A 17,143-nucleotide genomic window follows, 5' to 3' on the forward strand; every position below is an offset into this window, starting at 1 on the left:
TTTAAAAGGCAACTGTATAAGGTAATAATTAGAAAATGATTGACAGGCTTAGATGTATTAATATTATATAAAGATCAAATTTTTATGACAAGAATAGCATGAAGGAGTCAGGAGCTACAATGAAGCAAAGTTTTTGTACATTAGAAAATTTTTCATATTAACCTGAACTATACTGGGTTTCTTAAATATTTATTTATTTGGCTGCACCAGGTCTTAGTTGTGGCATGCGAGATCTTCAGTTGCAGCACATAGGATGTAGGTCCCTAAACAAGAATCAAACCTAGGCCCCATGCATTGGGAGCTCAGAGTCTTAGCCACTGAACCACCAGGGTGGTCCCTAGACCAACATTTATGCACCTCTGAAACAGAAAAACTGTAAGCCAGTTGTATCACTCTCACTGAAGAAGTTGGGCTTGTTAAGGGAAAACTCACTCAAAAGAAACTGTTGGGGCGTCTTAGTTAAAATGTAAGAAACTATTATGTGATTTGGAATTTGCCTGAATGATTTGGAGACAAATTAAGGAAGAAAGAACTCTAAGTTGAGGGCTGTCAGAAAGTGGAGGCAATTTTATCAGTATTACCTTTTCTGTTAATATAAAGAGTGCAAACTACAGCAAGCCTAAGACTGCAGTTGGTAAAAAAGCAACAGTCCCTCATTTTAACCAAGAAAGGGAGTTGTTTGTCTTTTGTGATGAGCAAAACGACCTTGTTTTTGTCTGTGCTTGGAGAAAATAATGAAGGGTCCTTGTTTTGTCTCACCTTATCATGGTGTCAAAGTAGTAACCTTGTCTGAGGTTGGCACTCTGTTTATATCCAACAGGAAAACACCACGTATTAGCTTCAGTGCTAGGGCAACTTCTGATGCCAGAGGCTGTCTACAGTCATACCACCCATCAGATCTCATCTGATGTCAGGGGCTGCACTTTTTTTCTTCCCCTTCCCCCAACAAATCTTTTACATGTTCAGTAAAACTGGTTGAATACAAAGGCAAATGAAAGATTTTCTGATATCCCAATACTTAGGAAGTACACCACCCACATACTCTCCCTTTACATATCATTTGGAGACACACTACAGCAAATCATTCCAAGATGAAGAAGTGCTCACAAGGGCTAGAGATAAGCACTGGAATCACACTCTCACATACACACAGGTAACAAAATTATATTTAATATATACATATATATAAAATCCATATATATCTGTATATAGCTATATATGCATACATACAGGTTAACAAAACTTCAATACCTGGATTGCTTTTATACTTTGTACCTGTGGCTTTTCTTACTAAATTAATATTGATACTGTTATAAAAATATCATTCCCCAGCCCACATCCCTAATTCTCTCCCCTGTATAATAGAGATAACTGAATATAGAGTAAAAATTTCAAAATCATTCACACAATTACAGTTATAGGCATCGATCCTCAAATAATCAGGCGAATAAGAGAACAGACCTTTGTCAGAATGTCTCACTGAAGATCATGATTTTTTTTGGCTGCCCTGGGTCTTTGCTGTGGCACACGGGCTCTTCACTGCTGATGTGGGCCTTCTCTACTGTGGCAAACGGGGGCTACTCTCTGGTTACGGTGTGCAAGCTGCTCACCGCCATGGCTTCTCTTACTGCAGAGCACGGGCTCTGGGGTGCTAGCTCAGTAGTTGTGGCGCATGGACTTTGTTGCCCTGCAACATGTGGAATCTTAGCACCTGGACCAGGGACTAAGCCCATGTCCCCTGCATTGGCAGGCAGATCCTTTCTTTCTTTTAAAAAAAATTTTTTAATTTCATTATTTACTTTTGGTTGTGCTTTGTTTTTGCTGCTGCGCGGACTTTCCCCTAGTTGCAGTGAGCGGGGGCCACTCTTGGACGCGATGTGCAGGCTCTAGGGTGCACGGGCCTCGGCACTTGTGGCGGGCAGGCTCAGCAGTGCGGCTCCTGGGCTCTACAGCACAGGCTCAAGAGCGCCTGGGCTCAGCTGTTCCACAGCATGTGGAATCTTCTCGGACCAGGAACAGAGCCCATGTCTCCTCCACCGGCAGACGGATTCTTCACCGCGGAGTCACCAGGGAAGCCTCTGGCAGGCAGCTTCTTAACCACAGGTCCATGAGAGAAGTCCCAAGATCATAATATTTTAAAGCATGCATGCGTGCTAAGTTGCATCAGTCGTGTCTGACTCTTCACAACCCCATGACTGTAGCCCGCCAGGCTCCTCTGTCCATGGGATTCTTCAGACAAGAAAACTGGAGCGGGTACCAAGGGACTGAACGAGCATCTTACGTCTCCTGCATTGGCAGGAGGACTCTTTACTACTAGCACCACCTGGGAAGCCTGTATTTTAAAGAATACCATACCTCAAACTGTGTGACAGCAGCATAGCGCACCTCTCCAGAAGGGGTAGTATATTTACTTCTATAGAAACCTTTCATTTTATCATTCAGCTCGCCAACAAAATCTATCTTTAAGGTTCCTGTACCTGTGATTGAAGATAAATGAAAACACTTTCATGGAGATATTAAGTACAAGTTATCAGAAGGATGTCATTAAGCATTAATTTATAGCTACTGACAAAGTTGAAATCCTTCCTTTCTTTCTCAAACACTCCTCTTGGCAATGTAGAGAATATAGTATTTACTAAAGTAAATGGCAAACTAATCCTAAAGGAAACCTTAAAGTCATGTTCAGAGTGACTGCTAAGAAAGTTCTTTAATTTTACTAATGAGTTTCAAATTATCAATACATGACAAGCAGGAAAAGAAACAAATCTATTCAATGTATGACCAGCTATTACGCACTGGCGCTTAAAAATTATTTAGTTGGGTAGGCATTGTCTCCATTTTCTGAGATGAAGAAACTAACCCTGAAAAGTTAAATCACTTGCCCAAGGTCACACAATTAGTGAGTAGCAAGAATGAGATTAAAAACTTAGGTCTATTTAATCCAAAATTCATGCTCTCTGCCAATTATGCCTTACAGATTGATCCTTTCCTGAAACCTAGGAATATTAAAGAAATAAATTTAAACCAATAATTATTAAATGCAAATAAAAATACAACCTGAATACATATTCTATTGTTACATAAGAGCAAAATCAATTTAGACAAAATAGGAGGTTTTTTTTTAATTGAAGTATAGTTGATTTACAATGTTGTGCCAATCTCTGCTGTATAGTAGAGTGACTCAGTTATACACATAGAGACGTTCTTTTTATATACAAAATGAGTTTTTACGAATATGCATACAGCTGACCCTTGAATAATACGGGGGTTAATCCACCTATAATTTATAGGTGCTTAGTTGCTAAGTCATGTCCGACTATTTGCAACCTCATGGACTCTAGCCCGCCAGGCTCCTCCATCCATGGGATTTCCCAGGTAAGAATACTGGAGTGGGTTGCCATTTCCTTCTCCAGGGGATCCTCCCAACCCAGGGATCAAACCCTGGGTCTCCTGCCTCGGCAGGCAGATTCTTTACCACTAAGCCACCTGGGTAGCCCAAAAAAACATGGAACGATTCACAAATTTGCACTTCATCTTTGCGCAAGGGCCATGCTAATCTTCTCTGTATTGTTCCAATTTTTGTATGTGCACAGCCTAAGCAAGCACAGTAAAAGCAACTAACACCTCCAGAGGCACCACTGGGACAGGGGCCTTCCATATCTGCAGTTCCTCCACATCTCCAAATTCAACCAGCGTTGGACTGTGTGGTACTCTATTTACTACTGAAAAACATCTGAGTATAAGTGGACCCATGCAGTTCAAACCTGTGTTGTTCAAGCATCAACCATACTTTCTTTTATAAAAAACCTTATCACTATTATCTAGTGTCATCTACTAAATTCAGATGCATGACAAAATAATCCCATTCCACATTTTATAAATCCAGTCACAAAAAACCCCCAAAATGTTGACTTTGTAATTGATCCCTTTAAAGTGCCTATTTATTAAAGAATCCAGAGAACGGGAATCTAACAAATCAGAGATGTAGTATGACCATAAAGTAATTAGCTACTTATATCAAAACTTTTATATCCTAACGCTTCAAACTGACATTTTGGAATGCTTGCAGAGCAATGACACTGACATTGTTCAAAATGTTCTTGACTTTCTGACGTATCCTTTTGGGTGTTCACCAAGTCAAATCTTCACCTTCCAAAATTGAATTTGCTTTTTGGAAAGGTCCAAGTCATAAAGAGTTCAAGTCTGCAGATTATGTGAATAACAAATTGCAATCTATTTCTAGACAAAATACTAACTGTGCCTATTAAGTAATTAAGCTAATTTCCTTATATGCCTCAAACTGGTTCTGAAAGTAATTTCAAGTAAAAATTTCAGATGTTTGCAGCAAAGTCACAACTAAAGAAAGTGCCACATTCTGAATCATGCTAGGAAAATAAAACCAAACAACTCAATTGAAGGTCCACTGAATATAGACATATGTATACAGATATACATATACATATCTTTTGGGAGTTTATGTCCTTTCTTACCTGATGAGTTCCAGCGAATATGTTCTGGCTTCTTTTGATAAACACACTAACATTTCTGACTTAAAAAATTATGTCAAATTTCCTAATGCTAAACAATTGAATCTATGCTATTTTTTTTCTATACATGCTAACTAGGTTTATGTATCTTCTTAGGCTATTTTAAGCCACCTTTAAATGTTTTTGCTCCTCTCTTCCTCATTTTTATTTCATTAATTTCTGCTTTTAAATCTTTCTCTTCTACTTTCTTCAAGTTACCTATTCTTTTTGTCTAATGTTGATTTTGATGCCCACTTAATTAATTTTTAGCCTTTCTTCTTAGCTAAATATCCTCTCTGAAAATAATGCTTTACCAGCATCCTACATGCTCTGTATGTAGCAATTTTATTATTCAGTTCTAAATATTTTCTAATTCCTATAACAAATCTTCCACTCATTAATTTTCAGAAGTATCATTTTTCCAATATACGAGAAGGCATTTTTTGTTTGTCTTTTGCTACTGACTTTAATCTTTTCACAGTATGAACACAGAATATAGTCTGTAATGATACAGATTTTAAATTTTTTAAAATTTTCCTATCATTTCTATCAAAATAATGGTTCACAGTGTTAAACCTCATATATCTGCCTGCAATGCAGGAGACCCAGGTTTGATCCCTGAGTTGGGAAGATTCCCTGGAGAAGGAAATGGCAACCCACTCCAGTATTCTTGCTTGGAAAATCCCATGGACAGAGGAACCTGGAGCGCTATAGTCCATGGGGTCGCAAAGAGTCAGACACGACTGAGTGGCTAACACACAACACAATTCTACAGGCCCACCTATATAAGCTGCAGGCACACCCAATGCTATTTACTCCCTATACTTGCCTCAGTAACAACTCTGTGATTTCTAAATACCTTGCTTATTTAGCTGTTTTTTTCATTTTTCAATTTTCTACTTACTATAAAAAGTGAAGTTTGCGCTAAACTACATCTCTACTACTATATCTTTCACAAAGAATTAAAATTTTCTATAACTTCAAAGATCTGAAAATATTTTCTTTAAACTCATTGTGTGGCTAAGCACGGGAATTCTTTTTTTTTTTTTTTAAGATGGGAAATGATTTATTTGAAATGGCCAAAAATAACATTTTACAGAAAAGGAACCATAATATTACACAACCAAGTGTAGCTATAAAAATCTCAAACATTCAGGCAATGCTTTATTTAAATCACCAAAAATAAGGTTTTATAGAAAAGGAACTGTAACAAGCAAATGTGTAGCTGCAAATTTTCTTTTGCCATCAATATCAACTCCCTCTAAAATATTCGGGGACTACTTTGCAGTTTCCAAGCAAAACTAGAATTTGTGGGACAGAGTTGCTCAACCTTATAACAAGAATGAAAACAGTTTGCAAAACAATTTTGTTCAATGCCAACAAATAACTAAAAGACGTGGTTACTCCTAACAAGTACCTCCGTCTACTGAAACAGCCCAATCTAAGCACATGTTCATGAACAAGTAATTGTTAACACAGCTGCTGTTTTCCTGCCAACACAAATCATGTGTACGGTGGCAAGGGTTAGATGTTGTAGGCCATCGAGGCACCGAGGAAGTAACCCTTAACAGAAATAACTACAATAGGTAAGCAACTCAAACGAATGGGCCCACCTCTGCCAAAGCCCCCCAGGGTGGGCGTCACATTTGCTTTCTGCATAAAGAAGGCCCACTGACTACCTAGTTCTTTACTGGGAACCGAGAACTAGATAGAGAAGCTGTTCTTCTAGGACCATCGAAACCTTAATAAATCGCCCTGGGATTCTTCGTAAGCACGGGAATTCTAAATTGAGAGTCAGATTCACTTATAATTTTCAAGGAATGGCTTTATTAGAGTCTGGTTTCCATTGTAAATCTGCTCTTTTGATTTCTGAACCTTGAAGGTAACTTCCTCCCAACTCCCTCGCCTCAGGTAGAAACTCTTTGAGAGCCTCACTTTACCCCCTGAAAATTCTTAAATTTGCTTTGGTGTGGGACTTCTTACATTTATCGAGTTTCCTTTTGATAGTGTATTTTTTCAAACTTAAGCCTTCTGTCTCATCAGTTCAAATAAATTTTCATGTTGTGTGTTTTTCGTAATTTCCCCTTCCCATTTTCTATGTCCTCTCTTTCACTAGCTGGATGTCTGGTCCTGCTAGATCAGTCCTCCAATCTTCCTATTTGGAACATGACTCTATTTCACCTTTCAAAACCTGTTTTGTTTTTTTTTACTCCTAATATATTACAATTTCCAAAAGTGTTCTTACTCTATTCCATCCTGTTCTTATTTAATGAACGTAATATTAGTAATACTCCTTAGGATATTAATCTGTTTGGGTTTGGGGGCACTTTCTTTTCACTTTTCTTTGCTTCTTTCAGTTTTCTATATTTCTATTATACTTATTACTTTCTTTTTTGCTTTATGTTTCATTTAGAAGTTTATCAAATTTCTGGTAATTGTTGCCCCAGTGACTTTGGGCTTGGCCATACTATTTGCTTTGCTCAATGAAATGTGAATGAACATCACCATCCACACAGAAGCTTTAAATGTTTATGATTTGGTGCTGTCTCCAGCCTCAAGCTTCTGCCCTCTGCCATATGAGAGAACAGCATGCTGCACATAGCAGCTACTCACTACAGAGCCTGGCATCAATAGACATTTGAGCTTAGTGGAGTTCAGGGAAGTTGGCAATATGTCTGCAGATGATCAGCAGTCCTCAGGGCCATGTGTAAACAAGAAATACCTGTTGCAAGCCACTGATATTTGTGATCCCATTTGTGGGTTAAAATGTACACATACACTTATGTCTACATAGAATATTTCTGGAAGGATTCACTAGATAATAAAAGTAATAAAAGTAGAGGGGTCAGAGAGAGGAATTCTCAATTTTCAGGTTATTATCTTCAGTATCTTTTAATACAGGTTCATGGCAGACATTTGTTTTTACAATAATTTCACACAAAAATAATCCTAGTGAGAAAAAGACAAAATGAAAGGTCTTTAAGAGTACCAAGATAAACCTTTTCCAATTTAAAATTTTTCTATAAATACTTTCATATTGAGGGAATATATTCTCAATATAAAAATTATGGAAAACAGAGAAAGGTATGAATAAGAATAAAAATCATCAATTATGTCAACAACCAGACATATAACATTATTCATACCATTTTAGAGATATGATTCATCACCTTGTATGTGTAATTCTGTATTCTGCTTTTCAATTTTACATTATAATAAGTACTTTTCAGTGTTAAGAATTCACAAACCTCACTTTTAATTGCTGGGTGTATTCACCATACATATATGTCATAATTAGCTTAATTATTCCCTTAGTGTTGGACAAATGTATTAATTCTAATTTTTTACTATCTTAGCAATGTCTGAAGAGACACTTCTAGGCATAAGGTATTTCTTGTATTTATGACTTTTCTTTAGGAGACTATATTCCTAATACCAGAACTGCCAGGTCAAAAGACATGAATATCTTTAGGCTCTTAACACATATTGCCAGGCTGCTTTCCAAATAAATTACATGGATTTATATTCCTACTAGTAATATTAAGGCAGTCATATCAAGATTCATTTTTTTACTTCTGATTACATGACAGACAAAAACTGGATTTCTCATTACGAGGAGGGCAAATATCTTAACTGTTATCATTCACTGCATTTTCTTTCATATTATCTGTGGCTTTTCACATGCTCATTTATCAAACTTTCAGTACTTTACCAACTAATTTGTATATAATTTCTTCCATTATATTAAGTTCAGAACGTCTAGTTTATTTGTGCTTTTAAATAGCACATACAGTAATGTATCAATGAATCTTTCCTTCCATGCCCTCACTTAGCATAGCATCTCTCTAATCTCTGATTGTACCTCAAAATCATCTGCGGAACATTTGCCTCAGATATTTGGATTCAATCAGTAGAAGAACTAAGTAGATGTAATTTTAAAAAACTGAAACTGAAAATAACACATTATGTTCTAGAATAGAATGACTGTCCTTTTTTACTTTTTTCTGGTGGGCTAAAAGTTGAAATGAACCTGGAATGTTTTAAGCTCTATCTTAATACTTTGTTATTGTTGTTCAGTTGTCAAGTAGTGTCTGACTCTTTGAGATCCCATGGACTGTAGCATGCCAGGCCTCCCTGTCCCTCACCAGCTCCCGGAGTTTGCCTAAGATCTTAATACTTAATCTCCCTAAAACAAAGAGCTTTAAAAAAAAAAAGACATGCAATAAATTTGGGGGAAAGAAGTAAGATGTCACTATTCACTACTGGATTTTATAAAAGCCATGTCTCCTACCTGGTTGGAGAGTACTAGGAAAAGACAAGGTGACTTTTTCATCTTCATTTTGATAGTTAAATCCTGTAGCATGTATTTCTGGAATGGAAAAAAAAAAATTACTTCACAAATCTGACTGGACCAAATCCAGGCTGCGGCAATTAACATTTTCAAGAGCAAAATCTCAAATAAAATTAAATATTCTGAATTTAATAAAATAAGTTCTATTAACAAGAGTGTCATTTCAAATTAACCTATTTTAGACTATGTAACCTAAGCTAAATATGCTCCTTAAAAACAATTACAGGGGGAGGAGCCAAGATGGCAGAGGAATAGGACGGGGAGACCACTTTCTCCCCTACAAATTCATCAAAAGAACATTTGAATGCTGGGCAAATTTCACAAAACAACTTCTGATCGCTAGCAGAGGACATCAGGCGCCCAGAAAAGCAGCCCATTGTCTTCGAAGGGAGGTAGGAAAAAATATAAAAAAACAATTACACATCCTATATTAATTCACAAAACTTTCATGATATAAGGAAAATAGGGCTACTATAAATATGAAAAGGTTTTCTACCAGATTCCCAGACACACTTCATCCTTCTTTGTGTGATAATGATACTGCTTTATACGTTGCAGTCTTACTCCTGAACATTTGAAATACAGAACCAGTTGCCAAGATTTCAGTGCTAAAGATATGTCAGTGATAAAGAACCCGCCTGCCAATGCAGGAGACACGGGTTAGATCCTCAATCTGGGAAAATCCCACATGCAACTAATTTAAGCCCATGCACGCCCACGCAGCACAACTAATGAGCCTGTGCTCTAGAGCCCAAAACTGCAACTCCTGAGACCACGTCCGCTACTACTGAAGCCTGTGCACCTAGAGCACAGGATCTGCAACGAGATGAGCCACCGCACTAAGAAGCCCTTGCACTGCAAGGAGAGAGTAGCCCCCGCTCCCCATGACTAGAGAAAAGCCAAAACCCAACACAGTCAAAAATAATTAAAAAAATAAACAAAACAAAAAAACAGATGTATCAGTGAAAGTTCTGTTCTCCCACTCAAACATAGGTAACAATTCCAACAAGATATAAGTCATATTTCCACTGAAATTCTTTGTTGTTACACTTTATAGAAATAAGGAAGGGAAAAACAGGTGTGTGGATTAAATTAAGGTTTTGATTTACTCCCTACCAGTAGTAAGAAGAGCCTGCTTATTTAACTGATACTTCAGAATGCTTAGTTGACACTTTAGGAAAAGAGCTAAGCAGATTCCCACCCGCATCCTCACTCCAAAAGAAAAACTGCCCAAAGAAGTAGCCTTAATAAGCACTTGGAAAGATGTTCAACATCTTTAATCATCAGGGAAATGCAAGTCAAAACCACAATGTGATACCACTTCATACCCACTAGGACAACTATAACCAAAAAGACAATAATAAGTTTAGGGAGGATGTAAAGAATCTGGAACCCTCACACATTGCTGATAGGAATGTAAAAATGTTTCCAAATGTTCTGGGAAACAGCCTGGCAGTTCCTCAAAAGATTAAATACAGAATTAACTGTATAACCCAGAAATTCCACTCTTAGGTATATACCCAAGAGAAATGAATACACAAAGGTTCTTAGTAGTCAAAAAGTAGAAACAACTCAAATGTCCATCAACTGATGAACAGATAATATGGGGTAGACAATGTAATATTATGTGACAATAAAAAGAAATGAAGTGTTAATATATGCTACAATATGGACAAGCCTTGAAAACACGTTAAGTGAAAGAAACCAAACACAAAAGGCCATATGTCTACATGAAATATTCAGAATAGGTAAATCCATACAGACAGAAAGTAAACTAGTGGCTGCCTAGGGCTGGAAGGTCACACAGAAATGGAAAGTGACAGCTCACGGGTACTTTCTTTTTGGGGTGATGAAAACGTTTTAAAATTGATTCTGATGGTGGCTTAAAAACCACTGAATTGAATTCTATAGTGCATGAATTATATCTCAAAAAGTTATTATTAAAAGAGAGGCAGCCTTATCAGTCATAGGCTTAAGTCTGATATGGGGAACAATGATTCAGATGTAATAATATTCTATGAGTCAGGCAAGATGCCCACAATTCACTCTTTTCTCATAAGTTATTCAAAGATTAAATTTCCAATGTTTCTAATATGGTTCAAACATGTTTTATAAAACCAAAATCACTATAAAACCAGTAAGAATTTATAATTTGTTTTTAAAAGAACTTTATAATCAATTACTCCTCATTTTACAGATGAAGAAAATGATGTATATAAAGTAAATGATTTATCCAAGGTCACACTGCTGGACTAGGACTCAGTTCCTTTGCTATTCCTATTGCCAAAATTCTTTCTACTATTATAAGATAGCTCCTAAATTTGAACAGAAATTCAAGGTTTGGTATATATACAATACTGATGAAATAAATCCCTACTGAAGCAATGACTTTTGCTGGCAAAAATCTGAGATTTGCTCTAACTTGATCCCCAAGAATAGAATATTCCTTAGCCTACAGGAAAGCTAAAAGGCACTTCAAGGAATAAGAATGCACTTCTCTAACTCAAATATAAACCAGCATTATGGTACCTCTAAGGCACTCTGAGGAGAAGGCAACGGCAACTCACTCCAGTACTCTTGCCTGGAAAATCCCATGGACGGAGGAGCCTGGTAGGCTGCTGTCTATGGGGTCACACAGAGTCGGACATGACTGAAGCGACTCAGCAGCAGCAAGGTACTCTGATCAAAAACTATCTCTATAAAAGTTTACTAAAATGAACTTGTTTTTATAAATGCACAAGAAAAGCTTCAAACTGGTAAGAAATGAAGACAGAAAAGCAAAAGAATAGCAGTTTTTAAATTGAAACAATCAAATACTGTATTGCTAGTTTATATTCTACTGCATCTCCTTCCAAATGTACACATTATCAACTACACCTGTGTATAAAACAAACAGCAAAATTTCCTCCAAAATTCTCTCTCAGTAAAAAGAAAGTAGCCATATATCTGAATTCTTTAAAAGTCTCCTGGATTCTGGGATACTCTTCCAATTACTTCGCATGGACAACATACTACTTTGCAAAAGCAGAGTTTGAAATAACCTCAGTCAACTGTAGTTTTGTACATCACCACCACTCTCAGTGGCACAAGCCAAAAATAAATCATCCTAACCGCCTCCCCCTCCATGTCTGCTTGTCTCTAACACCATACATTCAACAAGCAAGCTCAACATTCTTAACCCCAGAGTTTTCAAGGTTCCACCACTACAGCCCAGTCCTGTGTACCATCACTTCTCTCCCAGGTCACTATAATAGCTTCTTAACTGGCCTGTTTCCATTTTTGCTGCCCTATAGTCTATGTTATAGCAGTAAGGGTAATCAGTGAGATCTAAGCCTCTAATGGGAGGCCTACAACATTCAGAATGAAAATCTAAATCTGCTTGAAATGGGCAATTGTTTCTTGGAGAGGATCCAAAAAAAGCACTGATCACAAAATAAAAAAACTGATCAGATTTCATTAATAGCCTACTGTATAACACAGGGAACTATATTCAATAGCCATTGATAAACCATAATGGAAAAGAACATAAAAAAGAATATATATGTAAAAAATACTTAAAACTTGTAATTATCAAAAGACACTGAAGAAAATGAACAGGCAAACCACAGACCAAGAGAAAATATTTTACTTTGTATAGATGCAAAAAACTTATATCCAGAATATACATAAAAAATTCTTCAACCCAGTGATAAAAACACAGACAACCAAAAACATCTTTAGCAGAATATTTAACATTGGTCTCAGGAATACAATATCTTTCTAGATATATTTCCTCAGGCAAGGGGGAAAAAAGCAAAAATAAACAAATGAGATTACATCAAACTAAAAGGCTTTTTGCACAGCAAAGGAAACCACCAATAAAACAAAGAGATGACGTATCAAATGGGAGAAGACATTTGCAAATGACATATCCTATAAGGGGTTAACCTACAAAACATATAACGAACACATACAACTAACAACAACAACAACAGCAGAAACAAACCTGATTTGAAAATGGACAGAGGAGCTAAACAGGCACTTTTTCCAAGGAAGACACACAAATGGCCAATAAGCACATGAAAAGATGTTCACCATCACTAACTGTTCAGTGAGTTCAGTTCAGTCGCTCAGTCGTGTCCGACTCTTTGTGACCCCATGAATCGCAGCACGCCAGGCCTCCCTGTCCATGACAAACTCCCGGAGTTTACTCAAACTCATGCCCATCGAGTCGGTGATGCCATCCAGCCATCTCATCCTCTGTCATCCCCTTTTCCTCCTGTCCCCAATCCCTCACAGCATCAGGGTCTTTTCCAATGAGTCAACTCTTCACACCAGGTGGCCAAAGTAGTTAGAGAAATGAAATTCAAAACCACAATGAGATACTCCCTCATGCCAGTTAGACTGGCTATTATCAGAAAGACAAAAAATAACAGGCCAGTGCTCTGTGACAACATGGAGGGATGGGGTATGGAGGGAGGTGGCGTTCAGGATGGATGGGTTCAGGATGAGGGGGACACATGTATACCTATGGCCGATTCATGTTGATGAATGGCAAAAGTGAAAGTCACTCAGTTGTGTCCGACTCTTTGTGACCCCATGGACTATATAGTCCATGGAACTCTCCAGGCCAGAATACTGGAGTAGGTAGCCTTTCCCTTCTCCAGGGGATCTTCCCAACCCAGGGACTGAACACAGGTCTCCCACATTGCAGGCAGGTTCTTTACCAGCTGAGCCACAAAGAAGCCCTGATGTATGGCAAAAGTCATCACAAATTGTAAAGTAACTATCCTCCAATTAAAATAAATAAATTTAAAAAAAAGAAGTAACAAATGTTGGCAAGGATCTACAGAAAAGGGAACTCTCATACACTGTTGGTGGGAATGTAAACCAGTATAACCACTATGGAAGACAGTATGGATATTCCTCAAAAATTTAAGAATAGAACTACCATATGATCCAGCTATCCTACTTCTGGTATTTATCCAATGAATATAAAAATACTAATTCAAAAAGATATATGCACCCCTATGTTCATCACATTTACAATAGCAAAGATGTGGAAACAATCTAAGGACCCATCCACTGATGAATGAATTAAGATGTGGGATATATACAAAATGGAATATTACTCAGCCATCAGCTCAGTTCAGTTCAGTCGCTCAGTCGTGTCTGACTCTTTGCAACCCCATGAACTGCAGCACGCCAGGCCTCCCTGTCCATCACCAACTCCCAGAGTCCACCCACACCCATGTCCATTGAGTCGGTGATGTCATCCAACCATCTCATCCTCTGTCATCTCCTTCTCCTCCTGCCCTCAATCTTTCCCAGCATCAGGGTCTTTTCAAATGAGTCAGCTCTTCGCATCAGGTAGCCAAAGTATTGGAGTTTCAGCTTCAAAATCAGTCCTACCAAGGAACACTGAGGACTGATCTCCTTTAAGATGGACTGGTTGGATCTCCTTGCAGTCCAAGGGACTCTCAAGAGTCTTCTCCAACACCACAGTTCAAAAACATCAATTCTTCAGTGCTCAGCTTTCTTTATAGTCCAACTCTCACATCCATACATGACCACTGGAAAAACCATAGCCTTGACTAGATGGACCTTTGCTGACAAAGTAATGTCTCTGCTTTTTAATATGCTGTCTAGGTTGATCATAACTTTCCTTCCAAGGAATAAGCATCTTTTAATTTCATGGCTGCAATCACCATATGCAGTGATTTTGGAGCCCAAAAAATAAAGTCAGCCACGGTTTCCCCACCTATTTGCCACAAAGTGATGGGACCGGATGCCACGATCTTAGTTTTCTGAATGTTGAGCTTTAAGCCAACTTTTTCACTCTCCTCTTTCACTTTCATCAAGAGGCTCTTTAAGTATTTCTTCACTTTCTGCCATAAGAGTGGTGTTATCTGCATATCTTAGGTTATTTCTCCCGGCAATCTTGATTCCAGCTTGTGCTTCCTCCAGCCCAGTGTTTCTCATGATGTACTCTGCATATAAGTTAAATAAGCAGGGTGACAATATACAGCCTTGAAGTACCCTCTTCCTATTTGGAACCAGTCTGTTGTTCCATATCCAGTTCTAACTGCTGCTTCCTGACCTGCATACAGGTTTCTCAAGAGGCAGGTCAGGTGGTCTAGTACTCCCATCTCTTTCAGAATTTTCCACAGTTTATTGTGATCCACACAGTCAAAGGCTTTGGCATAGTCAAGAAAGCAGAAATAGATGTTTTTCTGGAACTCTCTTGCTTTTTCGATGATCTAGCGAATGTTGTCAATTTGATCTCTGGTTCCTCTGCCTTTTCTAAAACCAGCTTGAACAGCTAGAAGTTCACGGTTCATGTATTGCTGAAGCCTGGCTTAGAGAATTTTGAGCATTACTTTACTAGCCATAAAAAGATGAAATACTGTCATCTATGACTACATGGATGGACTTCGAGGCTACTGTGCTAAGTAAAATAAGTCAGATAGAGGAAAGGCCACATACCATATGATACCACTGTATAAAGTAAATAGGGACTTCCCTGGTGATCCAGTGGCTAAGACAGCGTGCACCCGATGCAGGAGGCCCAGGTTTGTTCCCTGGTTGGGAACTAGATCCCACATGATGCAACTAAGAGTCTCCATGCCACAACTAAAGATCCTGGAACAATGATCAAAGATCCCACAAGCTGCAACTAAGACCCTGTGCAGCCAAAATAACTACACAAATATTTATTTTTTAAAAACTAATTAAAAAAAAGCAAAATAAATGAACAAATTAAATCAAACAAAATCAAACATGCAGATACAGAGAACACAGTAGTGATTACCCTGGGAGTGGTGAGTGCCCAGGAGAGGGCAAAATGGGTAAAGGAAATCAACTGTATAGTGATGAATGGAAATGAAATTTCTGGTGGTAAGCACACTATAAGGGCGTATGGCAGTAGAAGTACAATGCTGTGCACATGAAAAATATAACAAAATGCTGTTGTGTATGTAGAGCAATAACTAGAACTCACATTTTGCCATTGATGCCTCACTGTCGTTCCTCAAAGACTGTAAGCATTCTCTAACCTCAGAGTTTCTGCAACTTCATGAAAAATTCTTTATCCAGTTACCTACACATTTTATGTCATTCAGGTCTCTGCTCAAATCATTTCTTTAGAACTCTGTTCCATCATCTTAAACAACAGACTTCATTCTATATTCTGTTCCTGTAATTTCTGAGTACTTATCACTACATTCATTACATTACATATTTATCTTCCCAAATTGAATACATGTATCTGGAATATTGACTCCTAGTTTTGTCCACCATTCTACTGTCAATGCTAGAATGGTTTCTGGCACACAGTAGATTTAGTAATCATTAGCAGAATGAATAGGTCACTTCAAAAGTAACATTCTAAGCAATTATATCATGAAGGTCATCAATAGTACCCATATAAAATATATCAACAAAAAATACCTTTACTAATGATATATGAGTGGGGATTTATGGCTAGAGAGAAAATTTTCAATTACAACATAATACAGTAATTCAAAAAGGCCTTAGAAGATAGTATTTGCTCTGGAACAATTAGATTGTTCAAAGTGTGGAAAGGCATTAGTATAATACTAAAGATACATGAAAAGTCTCAATAAATATGCTTCAATAAAGTGGAGAAAAGGCAATAATACCAAATTAATGTTTACATTAATATAGTTATAATTTAAGCTGTATATATGTAAACTGAACATTATAAGTAGACAGTTTCCCACATCATGTATAAACAGTATCAGTAACCTCAGATACGCAGATGACACCACTCTTATGGCAGAAAGCAAAGAAGAACTAAACAGTCTCTTGATGAGGTGAAACAGGAAAGTGAAAAAGTTGGCTTAAAACTCAACATTCAAAAAATGAAGATCATAGCATCCAGTCCCATCATTTCATGGCAAATAGATGGGGAAACAATGTTAACAGTGACAGACTATTTTCTAGGGTTCCAAAATCACTGCAGATGGTGACTGCAGCCATGAAATTAAAAGACACTTGCCCCTTGGAAGAAAAGCTATGATGAACCTAGAGAGCATATTAAAAAGCAGAGACATTACTTTGCCAACAAAGGTCCATCTAGTCAAAGCTATGGTTTTTCCAGTAGTCATGTATGGATGTGAGAGTTGAACTATAAACAAAGCTGAGCGCTGAAGAATTGGTGTTTTTGAACTGTAGTATTGGAGAAGACTCCTGAGAGTCCCTTGGACTGCAATGAGATCAAACCAGGCAATCATAAAAAAAAAAAAAAAAAAAAATCAGTCCTGAA

The 17,143-nt window shown here is 37.6% G+C and overlaps 1 protein-coding gene and 1 non-coding gene across 4 annotated transcripts in view; both read right to left on the minus strand.

The window, feature by feature from the left end:
• Nucleotides 1-17,143, minus strand: part of NPEPPS (aminopeptidase puromycin sensitive) — a 110,846-nt gene that overhangs the window by 36,772 nt on the left and 56,931 nt on the right. For all 3 annotated transcript variants that reach the window (XM_020879549.2, XM_020879548.2, XM_020879551.2), the window contains 2 exons: nucleotides 8,818-8,895; nucleotides 2,356-2,477 (listed from right to left, as the gene is read on the minus strand). In XM_020879549.2, coding sequence (XP_020735208.2) covers nucleotides 2,356-2,477; nucleotides 8,818-8,895 — 200 coding nt within the window. The remainder of the gene's footprint in view (nucleotides 1-2,355; nucleotides 2,478-8,817; nucleotides 8,896-17,143) is intronic.
• LOC139039251 (U6 spliceosomal RNA) lies at nucleotides 3,500-3,604 on the minus strand. The gene has a single exon (XR_011492574.1). It is a non-coding gene; the product is annotated as a U6 spliceosomal RNA (small nuclear RNA).

This window comes from Odocoileus virginianus, chromosome 17 (assembly GCF_023699985.2).
Source record: "Odocoileus virginianus isolate 20LAN1187 ecotype Illinois chromosome 17, Ovbor_1.2, whole genome shotgun sequence".
Classification (NCBI taxonomy): Eukaryota; Metazoa; Chordata; class Mammalia; order Artiodactyla; family Cervidae; genus Odocoileus; species Odocoileus virginianus.